Source organism: Gasterosteus aculeatus, chromosome 20 (assembly GCF_964276395.1).
Source record: "Gasterosteus aculeatus chromosome 20, fGasAcu3.hap1.1, whole genome shotgun sequence".
Taxonomy (NCBI): domain Eukaryota; kingdom Metazoa; phylum Chordata; class Actinopteri; order Perciformes; family Gasterosteidae; genus Gasterosteus; species Gasterosteus aculeatus.
Window position 1 is genome coordinate 4,678,392 of NC_135707.1, and position 18,795 is coordinate 4,697,186.

General features: G+C 46.5%; 1 protein-coding gene and 1 long non-coding RNA gene across 3 annotated transcripts in view; one reads left to right on the plus strand and one right to left on the minus strand.

Moving 5' to 3' along the window:
* rftn1b (raftlin, lipid raft linker 1b) overlaps positions 1 to 13,625 on the minus strand; it is a 76,565-nt gene extending 62,940 nt beyond the window's left edge. The window contains exons 1-2 of one of the 2 annotated variants that reach the window (XM_040165422.2): positions 12,953 to 13,625; positions 3,113 to 3,281 (exon numbers count right to left, since the gene is read on the minus strand). In XM_040165422.2, coding sequence (XP_040021356.2) covers positions 3,113 to 3,260 — 148 coding nt within the window. In that variant the 5' untranslated portion in view covers positions 3,261 to 3,281; positions 12,953 to 13,625. The remainder of the gene's footprint in view (positions 1 to 3,112; positions 3,282 to 12,952) is intronic. The other variant, XM_040165424.2, reaches the window with a different exon arrangement.
* LOC144389510 (uncharacterized) lies at positions 6,504 to 18,529 on the plus strand. The gene is made up of 3 exons (XR_013453617.1): positions 6,504 to 6,656; positions 18,117 to 18,265; positions 18,396 to 18,529. It is a non-coding gene; the product is annotated as an uncharacterized LOC144389510 (long non-coding RNA).
* Positions 18,530 to 18,795: the final 266 nt, after the last annotated feature.

Sequence of the window (18,795 nt, forward strand, 5' to 3'; positions counted from 1 at the left end):
CAATCGTCAAGTACTAATCCCTGATTTCTTTATAGCTGCTCACACTTCAAGTATCTGAATGTGTGAACCTGCCCTACAGCTCTACCGGAGATGATTTTGATATTCATAATCTTTGACTGCGTCTTAAATATTTTACAGGTCTTCCTGTAGAAAAAGACCCGACGCATGAATCATTGCCCGCACTTGTACAACGTCATTACAACACGCTGCCCCTTCAACCCCGAAAGAACCCGCTGATGCACCGAAACGATTCAGCCACTTTACAGACGCGCGGCCATTTCTCAAACTTACTGCGCTCCTCCGGTAAACGCACACGCACACACACACACACTCACACACACACACAGACGTCAAGAAGTGAGCAGAGGGACACGGCCGGAGTCGTCCTGACAGTGACAGAGAGACGGGGTAAGAGGAAACTGATTACAGCGAGGAGCGAAGCCCCCACCACTGCAGGGAATGCTTGGAGATAACAGGGTGGCCATGAGCCAAAGGAACACACACACACACACAGACACACAATGCGGTTCAACAAAAGGAAGGCAGCCGTCCACCTCCGGCCCCCCCTCTTCCATCCCCGCCCTGGTGTGACGCCGGCGTTCCCCGGCTCCTCCATCCATCCAGTCTAGTCAGCCTGACAGACTAATGGAGACTAATCAGCTGTCGGGGCGAACGCGCCGCGCACTGCATCTCCCGGTTTTCCCGTACCAACCCCCTCCCCCTCCTCCTCCCCCCTGCCCTCCCCTCCCGCCATCATTTCAGCTTTAACTGTCGATAGCACAAATAGCAGCGACGGCTATATTTAGCCCCCTTGATTCCCCCCCTGGGCTGCAGCGCACACAAACGCACACTATGTCGCCCGTGAGCTCGTTGGTTTCCCGTTTGCTCACCTTCATGACCCCAGTTATACGTGTACCCTCACTCCAATCCTAATTCCACACCCGCTCTTAAATTGACCTCGACCCCAGCGCTGATGTCTGGGTCCAAGCTCTCGGATGACATTAAACTCTTTTTTAATCAATCTCAGTCCAGTAGTTTTATTATATATTCACTTTATGAGCAGTGCTTTTGATTTTCAGTTAAATCACTAATAGTTGAATAGTGGAGTCGGTTAATTCTTTTAAATGACTCTGGCTGTTGATATGTTTCAGTCTGGCCTCTTTCTTTGTTTTTGGTTCCGGGTTTAAGCTACAAAAGGCCGTGGGAGTGAACTGGCGGTGGGTCTGAGGAGCGAGCGGCCAGCGGTGGAGGAAGACGAAGGGGGGGTGGACTTCACGGAGGGATTAGCGGGATGGATTTTCTGTTACGACAATCACCAGGAATTGTGTGGATGTGTCGAAGTGCGGTGTGAGTTCATTAGTGTCACACACTTAATCGGGATGTTCGAGGCAAACAACTGATTTGCATGCGAGGAAACGTATTGACGGTGTCTCATCAGACGTGCAGAACATGTCGTGTATATTTGTTGGAATCAAGCTCTGCCAGACTGCTCCAAACGCTTTGGGAGTCAGAATGTAAACAGTTCCAGATGTCCCCAAAAATGCGAAAATGGATCATTTTCTTTATTTGTATGTAAATCACATTGCCAAAACGTGCAAGCAGTGTAAACAAGTTGATAAAAGAGTTTTAACATATCAGAGCTTGTTGGCGGCACATTCAGCAGTTGTAGAACGAGTGAACTGAGCAGGAAGCAACACGTAGACCAGATAAAAAACACGGGACTTGACAACCTGACAATCCGGTGTGAAACCAGGTCAATTTGTTAACTTCCATAAAGATTTACAACGTAACTTCATTGCTTAAGACACAAACTTATTCCAAGCCGAGCCACAATCCTTTCCTCAACCTGACCCGCACGTCGACAGTGAACGCACAGTTTATTTTGAAAAGACACTTACTTTAGAACAACACAAACGCACAGGGACACACATTAATACACGCGCAACTAAGAGCACCAGCCGCTGCTTCAGGTCTCGGCCTCTCAGGAAGCGACACCCTCCTGCGCGCTCGTAAACACTCTGCGGAGGCCGAGGAGAGGAAGCCGAGGAGGCCGAGGAGAGGAAGCAGGGGAGGCCGAGGAGAGGAAGCAGGGGAGGCGGGCTACCCCGGCCTTTTCGGCGTTTGTGGATGGACTTTGAAAAGAGAACTACAATATTTTCATCTTCATAATTAACTCATTTACAGCCCAGCAGACTGAAACTAGACGAAACTACAGCTGTGCGGGGATCAAACCTGTGGCCCGGAACAGAGTACCTTCGTGGCAGGAAACCTTTTACCTTTTACCTTGTTTGAAGCTCCCGCTAACTGCGTGGACACGGTGCCACGCGTAATTGATTGCCACCAGCGGGGTGTTTGGGGTGGATGGAGCGTGACAATTCTGTACCATTGGCACAATGTGAAAGCGGGACTGACTAATTGTGAGAAGATAAACGAGTGGCTGCTATACAGGGAGCTAATTAGCCCTCAATCACGGCGAGAAAATCCTTATAAAAATGACAGCTAGTGTGCTGTGCTCCCGTATCCGTGAGTGACAAATTTCATCTGCATCGGCACCCTTAATGCTGTTATGAGACACGCAGGTACAATGGCTTTTTCAGAGGGGGAGTAGACAGATTAATCACGCTAGAGGTAGCATCATTCAGCAAAAACACACGTAGCACAAAGAGGAGGAGATCGCAGTCGGCCTCAGTGAGGCATATTGCCCTCTTATCACGCTGAGGCATGATGCAGCGAAAAGCCTTCAGTTATGAGCTACTCGTATTATTTATACTGTGCATGTGCGAGGGGCAATAATTTATATTTTTACGACCCGGCAGCACAAAATGACCATAACGCGGCCGCGAAAAGAGAGCTGTGGGGAATATTGATCACCAGCAACTACTGCAATGCCAAGATTTCAGGCTTTTATTGCCCAACTTGGTCGGTTACGTTTATGGTCCGATTGTCTGACTGGTTGTGTTGTGTTTGGAATAAAAACCACTTCAAAGACTAAAAGGAATGTCCGCATATGAGGAGAGAATCATTTCCTAAACTAAAAATAAACTAGATAAAGGTCACTGCTCATTCAACGCCGCTTGCCAGCAGACTGATGAAAAGAGAAAACAGGTCTCACCGTCTTTGCCGATGAGGAAGTCCAGGTAGCGGTAGGTGTAGGCCACGCCCACCTTGGTCTCCACCTGTGGTCTCTTCAGGGTGGAGTAAATCTTCCCCGGACTGTTCTCCTCCGACGTGGGCTTCATCTTACGCAGGCCGCAGCCCATGGCTCTGCCGCGTGTCCGTCTCTGTCAACCACAGGAAAACAGGCTGAGCCGGCGTGCCACTGTGCCCTGTGTGTGTGTGTGTGTGTGTGTGTGCGTGCGTGTGTGTAGCCAGGAAGTGAAGATGTGTAGATGTGTAGAGGGATGAAAGGTAGTCTTGGTGGAAGAAGTGCTCAAATCTTATTTGACCAGTACTGCGGACTCCTGCAAATCCTTCATTTCATTTTTATTTTATGTTAATAATCACATATGTGTCTAATATTTATATTTGTAATGATCGTTCTTACCTCACAGCAATTATGTAATTATTACATATTGTAAATCTTTGCATAGTTCCTTATTCACACGTGTTTGTTGCTCTGTTGGATCTGTTTTGTTTTAGGAATACCACTAAAGCCAACATTTCAGTTCACAGTATAAGGAATCATAATGGGTAAATGTAGGCCTATTTGCTTACTCTCCCCCAGTGGATACGACTGACTGGGGGTCAGATTCACACGCGCACACGAAAGCAAACACTCGTGCACTCTCACATCCGTGATTCCTCAGGGAAGCAATGAGGAAAAATCAATAAATCAGGACATGCCGGATTGAGCGTCTGCAAATGACTAAATGAACACGTCTGAACGAGCTTCATTTTTCACGGGTTCTCCCCCCCCGCCCCCCCCCCCGTTCCCACGGAGACCGAATTAGCAGAGACAAGCGGGGAAGAAGAGGAGCCCTTAAAGAGCCGGCGCCGCGGACGCCGCCTCGACACCAAATGCTTTGTGACAGCATCGGGGGAGCAGGTGACATCCCATTGTGTGCCGCTGATTAGACTCAAGGATGGATGGACGGATGGATGGATGGATGGAGGTGCACACCCACCCCACCCCCCCTCCCCCACCTCGCCTGATGAGGAACCCTCTCTATTATGCCCGCTACTAATTACAGAAGGTTGCGGGGCCTCGGCTGGAAACCAACGAAATCCGAGACAGGACAGGAAGTGAGAAGGGCGGGAGGGAGGGGGTGGGGGGTGGGGGGTGTAGGAAGGAGTGGGAGAGTGAAAAGGAAACGAGCAGAAAGGGGCCTTCGTCAATGAGGTGTGCGGCAAGAAGGGGAAAGGTGAGAATCAATCAAGGGAGAGAGAAGAAATGGGGGCGGCGGGTTGCAGATTGTTATTCAGTAAAGGTGGGGGCCCGGGGGGGAGGGAGGGGGGGCCTGGTAATGGCGAATGGAGTCTGCAGAGAAAATAAGACGATTAGAGCCGGTTGAAAAGCGGGTGATGATCAACAGGCGGCGAGAGGGGAGTGTGAGGCAGGAGATCCGTTACGGTTCTGGTGAAAGCTCGCGTTTCACATTTAACGTCTTCTTCTTCTTCGTTGGCCCTTGTGTCCCACCACGTGCATCTCAATCGTATCTCCGCAGGCCTCGGATCGCCCGCCCCCCCCCCTCCCCGCCCCCCAAAGCAGACTTGTCGTTGATACCGGACACGCGTCACATGTTCCCGTCTAAAAAGTGTGCAGAGTTGCGTCTGGGCCTCTCTGCACGTGCCGGACTGACGGTAGTCAAAGTCCCTAAAAGCTCTTCAGTCACGCCTTAAATTCAGGGAGTTCGACACGCGGCTTCATGAACGGCGCCGCCATCAAAGAGGATAGAGAGAGGAAGAAAAACATTCTTCCCCCCTGTTGCCTACAGTTGCTTGTAAATAGCTTTTATGGTTTCTCCCCGTAGCCTGGAGAGAGTACAGAACAACCAGAGGGAAGGCGAAGGCTCTGTCATGTAGTCTACAAGAGCCGGAGAACAGGTACTCACAACGGGGGGGGGGGCGGCAAATAGAGATGAGGAGGGGGAGAAAAAACATGGAGGTGCTTGTATTTGCATAGCTCCTTGAGACCGGGAGGAGCAGATGTGAGGCAAAGGCGCAGCGGAGTATTTTTAGCGCTGATCTGACGGAGGAAAATGTGAGATGTTTGTGAAGGTTTGAGTCACTGTTTCTCACCTCGCAGCTCTCCTCTGAGAGGGGGGGGGGAGCTCCGGGCGGTTGCAGCCCCCGCGAAGCCCCACGGCTCCGCTACACTCTTGTCTTCTCTTATTATTTTTGGGGGAGATTGGCAGGCGGGGAGTCAGGGATGCTTCACAGGGCAGACAGACGGCGTAGAAGGAGAAGAATTACAGGAAGAGAGCATTGATTTTCCTTTTTGCTCAATTAGCAACGATCCCTTTCGCCATTTTATTCTTACTTTTGTTGCTAATGGCATTTTGAGATTTTATTTGATAAGAGGTTTTATTCGATGGGATTCTGTCTTCCTGAGCCGAGATTGACGTTCAAATGTTTTGTTGTTGCTGGGATGCACTTAGCTTTGGCCCCCACCAAAACATCCCACAGCACTTTGCATTGTGTTGCCCCCTCAAGGGCAACACCGGGGAGGGGATTGTGTTTCACTGCCAAGTTTTGTATCTGTCAGTCAAAATCAATTCTTCAGTTCATGGTTTGCTTTGTCTTCCGGGCAAAACTTGATCATTTGCGTCACTTTCTGCCACTCCGGGGAATCAGTTATCAAAGCTAAAATACTATTAATTTTACCATTTTTGGGCAAAAAAACTACTGCGAGCTGGAAATGAAGATATTATTCAAAAATGGAACGATGTTAGGAATCAGTTTTTTTTCCCATTATGTTTTTCTGGCCATCCAACTAGATTAAGTGTAACATTAGTCTCCTTTCAGCTGTGTTTTGGTCTCCATTAACTCCTGAGGGAAATGCTAGCGGTTGGATTCAGACACCAAATGCTCCACTAGGCTTTAGACTAGTTATTTTATTACCTAAATAATAAGATAAAGGACACAAAGAATCCCTGCCACTGTAAACCTTGTCACACCATACAGTCATTTCATCTGAAATACTTTCGAAATGGATCTGAATTATCACAATGAGGAACTCTTCGGTTCTGATTGTTACATTGTTGCATAGACGTTGGTACAAATGGCCACCTGATGCTAACAGACATCCAGCGCCAACCCCGAGTGATTGTAATGCTGACTGAGATCTCCCCCGTTTCAAAAGACCACGTTGCAAAGGCTTTGATAGCAACATCGCTGAGATCAAACCCCCGCGGCATGAGAAGCTTCGGAGTGGATTATTGGAGGAGGACATTAATTAGGACACCGTGTTCCTGTGTTCATCTCCGTGTAGTCTCCCCCCCTCGCTCTTCCCCTCTCGCCCTCTCTGGCGGTTTATCTCCCTCGCTCCTCTTCTGCTTTCTTTTGACTTTTGATCTTTTTAAGCTGACGAGAGATGTTGAGCGCTATATCAGGGCTGCGCTCGGCGCTGGCTGCTGCTGTTTCAGTGTCGGCTGTAGTTTACACTGAGGAGAAGAGTCAAGGGCTCTCCGAGGCGGAGTGGCGAGAGAGACCATCAGGTAAGAGCAGAGGACAAGAGTGACCTGATCTTTGGAGAGAAATGGCACTGTGGTGGTTCTTTTTTCGAGGCGGCGTGCTAGGGGTCAAAACAGAGGCTGAAGAACCTCGGCACATTGCTGTAAAAAAGGGATCTGGGGTTGATGGGTGGACGCATCTTTATGGGTTACTGCGAGAAGAAAGCGCTCTGATCATATAGTCCTGACCCGTATGGTGGCTACTCAGATATTATGTGTTTTTAATGGTATGACAACATAAAACCTTGTAATCTGACAAAATGTTCTGTATCTTTAATTAAACGAGAAGGTGTCCAAACTATATATTTATATAGATATAGGTATATACTGTACATCGTTTCTTCTTGCTCCAGTTTGTGTGGAAATTAGCTTTTTAGAAATGTATTAAAAACTGCGAGGTAAATAGGTTAGAATTTTGCTGACGTCTCTCCGGCTTCATCTATATTCAGACACTTTAGTCACGGTACCCAGAACCTTATCTTCTCTAAATAGGTCAAAAAAGTCATTGATAATAAGCATTATATACCATATCAGGTCGTCTATTAGGCTGCTAAATTAGACGAGCAGAACACCCTCCCCTCAGTGTTTCTACTTTTTGGCGTGTCGGGGAAAACCCCTGCACTGATGTGATGTAAGCCTGGCGTAACCATGGTTACCAATTCCGCTTGCATAAACACAGGCTACACTTTGCTTTCAGCCTACAGATCACAAAAAACCCTTTCTTAACAGTAAGCAATAAGCAGGTGGATTTAACAGAAGGGAATTTGTCTTCTTTAATAATTTCCAGTGTTTGGGTCTGCTTTGATTGACAGCTTTCACCCACCATCACTAAACTGGGAAACACACCAGCTTTGAATTGAACTGAAACCAAGAGCTCATATTTGACAGTGGCAATTGACTAAACTTCGTTGCTTTCCAAATGTGGGGGCTTGTGCATGTTTTATCTGCCAGAGGGGGGCCCTGCAGAAAAGGTTTGATAGCCGCTGCTGCCAAAGAAGGAAATGCCCGTATGAGTTGTTTTTCTGGAACAAGCACTTAAGAGGCACCGATTTTGACAAAAGGGCACAGGAAACACCGCAGATGTGTCCAGTAGTATGACGTCCGGTCAAAATATCCTTTAAACACCCTCTGAGATTCGGCCTCAACCTTTGCTGACAGTCAGCTGAAACTGAAACGCGCTTTCTTTGGAAATCCCCCTCACTTCCCATTGCTCCCCTTCCTTTAGCCTTTATCGTACAGAACTAAGTACACGCCTGTTAAAAAACCCTATGTCCAAACTATTATAATCCATTTAACACACAACTGTCTGTCTGTGTGCTTCATTAAGAGGTGGCTAAATACACAGTCAGCTGCTTGGTTAAATAACACCAGCTTATACTTCTAGTAAGCTTCAGACATAAAAAGCTAACTTTGTTGGCAAGCAGCAAATGTGAACTGTGTATCTAGCAACCTTTTGGCATATTCCAGCGTAAATAGGACTTTTCAGACCATACCAAGCACAGCAATGGAGGCAGAGGTGTCCTGTGTTGTGGCTTTAAACTTTCTATGATCACTATTACACCACGAAACTGGGTCACTGTTGGGATCCATGCATCATATTGTAATCTCTGTGGTTATGGTGCTTACCAGCTGTATTACTTTACTTGTTGAAACAAAAGGTTTATACGTTTTTTTACTTTATTGAGTTTAGATATTTTAATCAAACTAGAAAGTTATTATTCAAACAAATCCTCACGGCTTCTTTAACGGTGTATAAATCATATAAAGAAGCACCAATAAAATGACTGCTAGCAACTAGCCTTTCTAGCGTCTAGTTAGCAGACAAAGACAGAGAAGAGACGTTGGATTCAATCATTTATTAGTCCCTGCAGGATCATGCTGATGTAATTTAATATGAATAACAAAAAGGGAAGAGGCAGTTATATTTTAGGGACTTAAGGAGGAAAGCGGTTTAACATGCTCCACGACTCGCAGACTGGTCATAAATGAAAAATCTCAAACGGCTTTGGGCATTGTAAGTGAGTGCATTGTAATGTATTAAACATTTCTACTTTGAAGATCCCGGAGAAAAGATTACATTTAGTTTATTGGGGTGACGTCTCCACATCTAAACCGTTACGCACCCTCAAAAAGGAGGCCGCGGGTGGCAAAGGTGGAATTGCTTTTTTCAACATCGCTGAATTTGTTATATCTGCTCTGAATGCCCAAGGACGATGCATGGCGGCCACGCACGCGGGAAAAGCCAAAAAGAAGATGAGGTTGTGATGAGTGAGATGGAGAAAGAAAAAAAAGGGGGAGTAAACAATCGCGTACGGCGGAGCGATTCTCCGCCATTTCGAGTCTCCGGGTTCGCGATGGCCTCGACCGACCTCGTCTCCGTACAGTCTCAAGGCCCGGACGCGGGCCACACACACACACACACACACACATGCATACACACACATGCATCGAGAGAGGTATTGCCATGGGAACCAACCCCTCTATGTCTATGGCCTCCTCAGGAGAATAATAGGCCCCAATCTTTCTCAACCTCTCCCTCTCTTTCATTGTCAGTTTCTCTCTTCTTTTTTTTGTCTTTCTGTTCTCGTCGCTGTAAGCCCACACCCCTCCTCATCCCCGCGACCGGCTCCCTGCTTCCCCTCCTCCATCCTCCTTTTACCCACTCCTCCATGTGCCGGAGCAAACACTGGCGTCCTCCTATTTCCCATCTCTCCACTCGCCACATCTCTTTGACAGTCATGAGTTTGATTTGCTATGCATAATAATCTATCCACGCTGGGATTTGTACAGTTCACACGAGCGAGAGGCAAAACATTATCTCTACTCGAACTGCACAAACAACGCGTTGGATGTTTTCAAGCTGCAGCCAAAGAAAGTGGGATTGTTTGTCGTTTCAGGAAAGCAGGAAAGAGAGAGAGAGAGAGGGAGAGAGAGAGCGACACGGTTAAAAATAGAAAATTCTTTTGTTGCCTTCTTTCGGTTTTTCTCTAAAACACTGAGGAGTTCTAAGAGATTCTCTGTGAGTGACTCATTGCTTTCTGTAAACTTGCTCCAGGCAGGTCATTTCTTATTAAAGCCAGCCAAAGCCAAGTTCTTAGGTTTTCAGACACCCTATCGATATGTCCGTGTTCAACATTAGCGAATCAATACCGCTGCAATTTTCTTGACCACCCATTACAACAGGAGTCAATTTGCCTTATAGAAATATCAAGGGCGGGGGGGGGTTTCTCTCTCTCTCTCTCTTTGTCCCCGCCAAGCTACTACACAACCGGCTGAATATTTTGTCTTCCGTCTTGCCTGGAGGATTCATCTATAGGATGCCGTCTCAGGTCTAGGGCAATGCCAGAGGCTTGAATAGCTAAGCATCTTCAAAAGCACGATCACTGTCACCGAACACGGGAACGGTGGGTGGGGGGGGGGGGGGATAATCTTTGCCCGAGATAATCGTAACTGAGCATTTCAGGGGGAAAAGAGGAGGGATCTGCAAAGCCAGATGACGCCATGTCACAACGACAGCAAAACTCGCACCATGTTTAGCAGTGACTGCTTTGTTTAAAGTTTATATTACTGGCAAAAAGATCCAAGTTGGAACAAAGTAATACCAAACCACAATAAATCCTGGAATTAAACACTCAACATGTCAAAATGTTCCAAATGGGAAGCTTATTTGAGTCCCTGGCATCAGCGAACGCTGCGTGAAACGAGAGTAGAATGAAATTACGATGGTTTAAAAATAACTACCTTTCAATTAGACGTACCCTACATTTTTAGTATAACATGTTCTCGTATTACGTTGTCTGTCTGTGGGTATTTGTCCATACTTACAGAGGTAAACATTTTGGTTCTCACCAGCCAACGCTCGCCAATTTCCTTAATCAAATTTCACACTTCACAGGGGGGATTCAATGTGTCCGGATCAGATAGCAGACGAAAGTTGTTTGCTAAAAGACGGCATCGAAATAAAATCAACATAGGCTGAAAAAAGCACATCCATTGATGGTGGAAGGAAAGACTGAAACTCTTAATCTCCACCGATACTGTTGTGAAAATACTTGATAGTGTTGAATACTGAGTAGTGATTTCAAAGGATCACTCTACCAAACATACATGACATACCACTCAGCCAACAATTGCATATGAACCTGAAATGAAAATAATCAACTGTGATATTGTTGGTTTAAAGTGCGTGTTCTGCTCATAGAAAACTGGGTTGCACATCAAATCGAATGCTTCCTAAACTAACAGACTTTCCTGAATATTGGGCTTGCAAACCTAAATTCATCTGAAGAACAGGTTTTCTTTCATGTTCATATAATGCAGAAAGGTGTCTGTTAGCAGTTAATAGCACAATGTGAAAGAGAAAGCAGTATGTTGATTCAAAGCACAATAGCAGTAAAATATACAATAAAGTGCATTTGTTCTGTATATTCAAATGTGCAGGTGCAATACAATTGTTTTGTCACTAGAAAAATAATAGTTTAAGTCTAATGCAGAGGTTAATAAGCATTTTAAGGGCTCTTCCTGCTGAGCTAAGGAGCTAGCTGAAATGACAAAGAATGGAAATTTGGTGTTCTAATTAATGGCTTTTAACGATATAAAAGATGTAATAAATGCCGCTGTAGGTAGAAGCATTTTAAAGTGTGTGTTATCAGAAGCTGCCGGTAAGACAAGTGAAATTCCATTTACTCCCATTGTGTTGGTCTCAGATACACAGAAACCTCAAACATGGAGAAACCAAACCCCAGCTGTCTGGAGGGGAACACACAACTACGAGGTTTTCTTCACCTGCGATCAATTCCACATTTACAACGGGAGCGGCCGATGCATGATGCAGCCGCGTGGGGCTTCTGAAGACTTTTATCTGTGTGTGTGTGTGTGTGTGTGTCTGTCTGTCATGTGCATGAAAAGCATATACGCATGCATGGTAGTGCACGTCTTCATTGCACGTCGTACATATTCACCACACCTACCCTTTGATATGCACACTTGACATGAAGTTCAGCAGAAGGCTGTTTTTTTCTCCCCCTGACTGTGTAATGTGTGCGGTTGTGTGTACGGTGTGCGTTTACCGTCTGCTTTTGTCAGTGTGTCAACATCTGATGTTGTCTTTTTGTTTTGAATGTGTGTGTGAGGCTACCATGTGCACATCTGTGTGTGCGTGTGTGTGTGTGTGTGTGTGTGTGTGTGTGTGTGTGTGTGTCTGAGTTTGTGCAGCCTATGACATCTTTCATTGGATTTCTGGAGCTGCCCATATGCTGTCTGCTTTTTAAGTGATTTTTTGGTTGTTGCGATGCCTCTGGATGTGTGTATCCGGGTGTGTGTGTGTGTGTGTGTGTGTGTGTGTGTGCGTGAGACAGAGGCAACTCCTGACCCAACACGGTGGAGTCACGGCAGCCTGACGCTGCACAGCTCACCAGCTGGAACTAATTAACAGCAGTTCAGACGGACTGAGCTCCCTCACTCACTTTCTCTATCTCACACACACACATGCACCCCCCCCCCTCTTCCTCCTGCTTTTCCTTTCTCTCTCCCATGCCCCCCCCCTCCCCTCCCCCCCCGCCCTTCCTTCCCCTCCTGCCACCGCTCGACTTGTTTTTCCCCTTTAAACCTCCTCCCGCACGCGCGCTTGGATGAGCTCGTGTACCGGAGCACACAGTCGGAGCGTGTAAACATCCACTTGTGGCACACACACACACACACACACACACACACACACACACACACACACACACACACACACACACACACACACACACACACAGGGAATCCCTTACTTTTAACCTTCATCCTTACAGTACAGTAGCGCGCACACTTCACACACTCCCCTCGCTACGGGGGGGGGGGGCGGCGTGGTAACGTACGTCACGGAGACGCGCGCCGGGTTCATGATGGGATCCAGCAGGTAGACATGTATGACATTCATGACATTCCCAGCGCCGCTGTGCGCCATCCATTACGCACGGAACATCAGAACGACCCGACCTGCGTGCTGACCGGAGTGTGTGCGCTCGCTTGTACGAGCATGTGTGTGTGTGTGTGTGTGTGTGTGGTAGCAGTGGATATAGAGCTGGCTGGAACACACCGATCCAGAGAAGCCAAACTTGTGGCTTGCGGCGTCATCTCGGATGAATCAAGCCTCTGTGGTGGAACGATCGCCACCACAGAGGCTGCTGTCCAACGGGAATGGGCACGCGCTCGCACATCTGTTCCCGAAGTTCAAATTCACACACGCACACGCACATGTCGAGGAGCTCTCGCGCAAGCAGGGGAGCATAACGTACCTGTTTTTGTCGGGGTGGGAGGGGTGTGGGGGTCGGGGCGGAGGGGGGGGGGGGGGTTTTAGCGAATCTCGTTGAGAAGAAAAGTTCAGTGCTCGGACGCAGCTGGATCGGCGCGTCCAGCGGTGAAACGCATTCTACCGGGAAGGAGGGATGGAGGACGGGTCCAGGTCCTGTCCCGAGGAGGCTGGTCGGCTTGGGGGGGGGGGACACAATCCTCAGGAACCGGAGCAGCAGCAGCAGCAGCGGCGGCGGCGGCAGCAGCGGCAGATCCAGCGGTTTGCTCGGCCTCTCCCGCCTCCCTCTCCACCGGACGCGGCTCGAACACACTTGTAGGCTCAGTGCGTCTAGGTCACGCTCAAAGTATGCTCGCGCACCGACGTTCTGCAAGCTCAGGGAAACCACATCCTGTCACATATTTACCTCCCTCCCCTGTCTCCCCCGCCATTCTCTCTCTCTCGCGCGCGCGCTCTCTCTCTCTCTCTCTCTCTCCCTCTCCCCCCGTGATTGTCTGAAGCAACTGAGCGCTCTGATCCGTCTCTCTCTCTCTCTCTCTCTCTCTCTCTCTCTCTCTCTCTCTCTCTCTCTCTCTCTCTCTCTCTCTCTCTCTCTCCCTGCGTCTCTGCGTCTTTGTCTCTCTGTCTCTTCAGCAGCCCCTCCGGTTCCACTCGGCTGACTGAAGAATCCATCTGAGTAGAGGAGGGGGGCAGAGAAATGTGGGAGTTAGGGGGGAGGGCAGGGGGGTGGGAGGGAAGGACTAAAGGAAGATGGTTTTAGGGAGAGGGGTGGGGGGAGTAAAAAAGAGATCATACTTTTACATAAAGTCAATACACATCCTCATGAAGTTTTTTTTTTGGGGGGGGTAATAAGGGTAGGGGTCACAGGTCAGTCGGTTGTGTGTACTCTCCTCTCTGCAGCCGCACTCAGTATTTAAGCCCTGTTGAATAAACTGTGATTTCTGTTGCTAAAGACATTTAAGGAGGATATTAAAAACCAGTCACAAAGTTACTTCATCCAAATCTGCAGTCCTTCTCCCTGCAGAGCGTTTTATCGTCTTTCGGCTTCGTTTTGCGTTTTACGGCCTCACACAAAGGGTTGGTAAACATGTTGTTTTATTTTTCACTTTCCTGTGAATGTCCAGGAAATGATGTAGCCAAAACCACGTTCTGAGAACATCTCGTACGGTCTCGGTTCCCTCTCACGGAACTCACTGCATTGATCTTGAGGCACAACAAGCACCAGCTTTCATTGGGGATTCGTCTGCTGCAAAAATGCAAAAATTGAACAACGATTCTTGTCGAAAATCCAATTTACAATTGAAACAGAACATTGAATAGAACTCGTAAAACGGGCGAGACAAAGGTGGACTCACTTTTTGATGAGTCGCCATAATTACTGAGTAAGAGCTGCCCGTGCTGCTCACAATTAGGCTCACTGTTCTCACACAATGTGCCCCTGACATTGGGCTCTCCTCAAAGTCGTTTTCAGCCTCGTGGTGGCATTCACTCGCTCATTTGCCAGGCTTTTCAGCTGCCTTTTCAAGAAGGGTCCTCATTGTGTCGCTCGCGCGTTGCCCGCGAGCATCTCCGGGCCGCGGCACGATGGTTGGTCTCTCTTCGGAGATCTCCTGCCGCTGTTTGCTGTCACATCAGGAGCCCCGTCCGGCTTTAATCACCCTTCCTGAGCGGAAACTGCCAACATGCAACTGGATTCTGGGCAAAACGCCTCCCATTTTGGAAGGGCATACTTCAGCATTAGACCACCTTCGCACTTCCGCTGGAAGGAAAACGGGTGGTTTGGGTAAATCACGTCCTCTGAACAACCGCGGGGAGAGGCCTGAGTTTGGAGGGAACAGAAGGGTGGCAAATTGTTAAAGTTGTGTGGAGATGCTTGACGCGTGAAATAAAACACAGGCCAAAATGCCGAAGCCGCCATCGGGCTGAGGCTGGACCGGCACTAACGATCACCCACAGCGTAACGGCCAACATGCTGTAGCTTTAGGCGGGAGATACAATAAAGCAGACGTGATGCTGTTGTCGAATCTTACACTTCAACGATTCCGATGTTTCGATCCAAATTAGGTGCGTGTGTTCTGTAACCTTCATGCAATCTCGAACCCTGAATGTCCCGCTGTGGGACCACTGAAGCGGGACGAGTAGTGTGACAGGAGGTGTAAAGACGGAGAGGCCCGGGCAGCGGCTGATTCTGATTCCGCACACGAATCAGAGAGGCTTTTATTTGTGAAAGGTTCCATACTTTTCAGACCTCCAGCCGCTTCCACCGCTCTGTTCCGTGACTAGAGAGGTGTCAGTGCCCCCCAGTGCTTGAATCAGAGAGTGAGTCTGTTCAAAATCTCTTACAATGACGTCTCATTTGAGTACCTGATATTAAAGCGCAATGATGTCACGTTAGGTACAATGTTATAATTGCTCGTTATGCGTACATCCGTTTTTCAATAATGTTTTAATTGTATATCTCTGTTAGGTGGCATTGTGCAACATAACTCTGGGACTGCAGGAAAGAAAAATGTCCATTTTTGGCAAAAGCTGATCCGTTAACTGCAATGTTTATTTATTTATGTATGTCATAGCTGTCTGACTTGAATAAGCCAATGATTAAATATGCATTATACATTCTTAATTTTGCTTGAGTGTGCACATTTCTGTGTAGAGATAAGCACTATATGTGTATCATGATATGCATATGTGCTGTGTCTATAATGCTGATGGGTGTACATGTGACAGCTATGTATGCGTATACCACGCGGCATACTTTATTTACCCTACCAAGGTATTTATCACCTGCCACTCAGTCCAGTAGCATCGGATTGGACACTGACTGTAACTGCGAACAAAAGGCAATTGTTCATTAATGCAAGAAAGTGGTTTGGGATTTTTGATTTGAATCTCAAATCTCAAAGATTGTTTTATTACACAGGCTGATGTTTGAAAGCGTTCAAAGAATATTTCTGCTTCAACTGTGTCAATGCACCCCTTGAACATTTTAAATGCAGCCGCGGGCTGTATGGACAAGGTGCGTGCATTCAGTAGTATACTATTTTTCTTTTTAAAAAGGAAATACCTGTTTAACAACAGGTGTAAACAGGAACCGGTTTCCAACAAAAGCCCTTTCTCGTATAACTTGTCCAGAGCCCGGCGGCATCAGTCCGTCATCCTTCTGCCCGGCTGTCCGCCTGTAGCTCCACTCACTCCGGGCCATAATCGCCACTATTGACTTTAAGTCTGAGTTTTATAAAAATTTTAATTCCTATGTGATGGGAGGAGTTTTTGTTCAAATAGAGCCAAACCCATACAATGCCACGTAAAGCACTCCACCCATGATATCAATCATTGCTGCCATGTAATGCTGTTAGCAGTCGTACACATCGTCTCTAGTGTGCAGTCTAGTCTGTGGATGCACACAGCCTCCAGCTTATCAGGTATCTTTATTTAGCTGTTAGCGGTGTGGCAACGACTACAAACTACAATGTCTTATACCTCTACTGGACGGATCGACATCAATTATACGATAGAAATACAAATGTACAGCAATTCATGGTCCCCATCTAACATGTTGCAATGGAAGTTCATGGTTCCCAGAAGACGAATCCCAGATATTTTGCTGAGATTCAAATTAGGGCGTTTGAGTGGAATATCTTGGCAACAATTGGATGGATTGCCATGAAATACAATGCAGGCATTAGATGTCTGTTTTGTATTTCCTTTAAAAGAAAACTTTCCAATAAAAAAAAAGTGTGAATCCAAAATCTTTTTACAGTTGGAAAGTTCATTTGTTTTCTGATGTAGCAGCAATGAGACGATGTGTTTTCCAATAAGCGCCATAAAAGCAGCTGAAATCATAGAATCACTCCAAACAATATTTTCAGTGACACATATTTCCAAGACTATACTTGTAGAACCTGTAGAACAAGTCAGACTTGTTTTTCGACGCCGAGGCCGTAGCTACACTTTGTGCTTTAAAACACGACGCAATGAGAAAAGAGGCGATAGCATGATGCTTATTGAGCATTTAAACACATAATCACCAGTCGACAGAGAGGAAGGTGAACATGCAAAGTCATTCTAAAGTCAAACTTCTGCTGCTTGTTCATTCAATGCAGAGCCAGCAGTGCAGCACAATTGTTTTACACTGTTTATTTAATAAAAAACTACATCGTCATTTATTATGCTGTTTGACAATATAGAAATAAACAAATTAAATGAATAGATACTAGTGCTACGTGTATTTAGAATGTCTAAATATAACAAATGAAATTGGAAAAATGTGTTTAATAAACGTACATATTTACAGGACTGCCATACAGGTCACCCTCACTCGGCATGACAAACAACATTGACATCTTACACACATAATGCTAATGTTTTAGCAAATATGTACTCATCATACTGCCACAGGGCTACATTAGTGTGCATTTGGATCCCAGACTGCACATGTGGACATAGTCAGTGGTGTGTGGACAACTAACGGAAAATGAACTTATAATTAAAACTAAACATACTGTGAAAGGGTTCAAGACGTAAGACGAAAACACGCACAATTCCTTAGACCGCACAACGAGGCAGCCACTCCCTCAGACACACCAAGCTTTATCGTTACCATAAAAGGTTGAAAAATATAGATTCAATTTACAATCCAAAACGTTTTCATAGAATAGTTTTTTTTTTCTTTACAGCAAAAAAGTTGTTTCAAACTTCACCAATCAGATTCATTTTTTGTTAAATCAGTTCTATTTTCCAAGAATGAACTGCTCAAATGCTCAAATTTAATTCGTAAGGATTATGTGACCCTTCAGAGATCCCCCTTCGTTTTCACCCCCCGCGTTTGCTGTAATTACAATCTTTCTGAAACCCAAACACGTATGAACCATTCGGCCCCATCTCGCTGGTCGCCATCTGCTTTCTGCGCCGCGTGTTGTACCAGAGCAAGCAATGGGTGCGTCCTCGGCCAACACGTGCTGTATGGCTGTAATCCATTAAGCAGAGGACCACACGGATCTACCTTGTAATCTACCAATGCTCTTTTTCTCTTTATTTACCTTTGCCTCAGATGCCTTTCCATTCTGCTGTAAGCCGTGTAAATTTGACCCTATGCATCAGAAAGTCACTGCACCCTTGAGCTTAACAATTCCATGTTTACTTTCTGTCAGTGTTGCTCTTTTAAGTGACCATTACGGAGAGCCTCGGATTGTGCGGCATCATTAGCAGCCGGACGGGGTGTTGCAACAGAGCTGGGTCTATAAAAAGGAGGGAGCGGAGAGCACCGCCTCACCTCCGCCCTTGGAAGACTCAGGAGCAGGTACGCCTCTCTACGGCTTTCCTATGCCTTGTTTTTAGTATTTGTGGATGACTCAATCAATATTTTGCCCCGAATATCTTATCAAATGTCTCAGGAATCTTACTTTGTTTTAATCTTCTTTTTTGTCCAGGAAAAATGTTCACTCTCCTGGTTTGCATCCTGACCCTGCAGCAAGTGCACTCTGCCTGCGTGGATGTGAGTAGAAGTATTTAGAAGTGATGAATACAGGAAGGAGTAATGTGCATGGGACATATGCATGCAGAGTGTTTTCATGGGCTGCACGTACTGTACTTGTGTAGAGTTTGGGTTTTAAGAGACTTAAGTGCATTTTAGAGCAAAGGTGTAATTTCGGCCTGGGTCATTATAATACTAATAAAAAAATATGAACCGACATACAATACATATTTCCTAGTACTGAAATTCCTCACACTGGACTGGTACGAAGCCGAGAAACTTAAATGACACTTTCATCTGAAATTCATATGTTTTTAGAAAGTACTTTGTTTTACAATAAAAATGTCAAATAATTC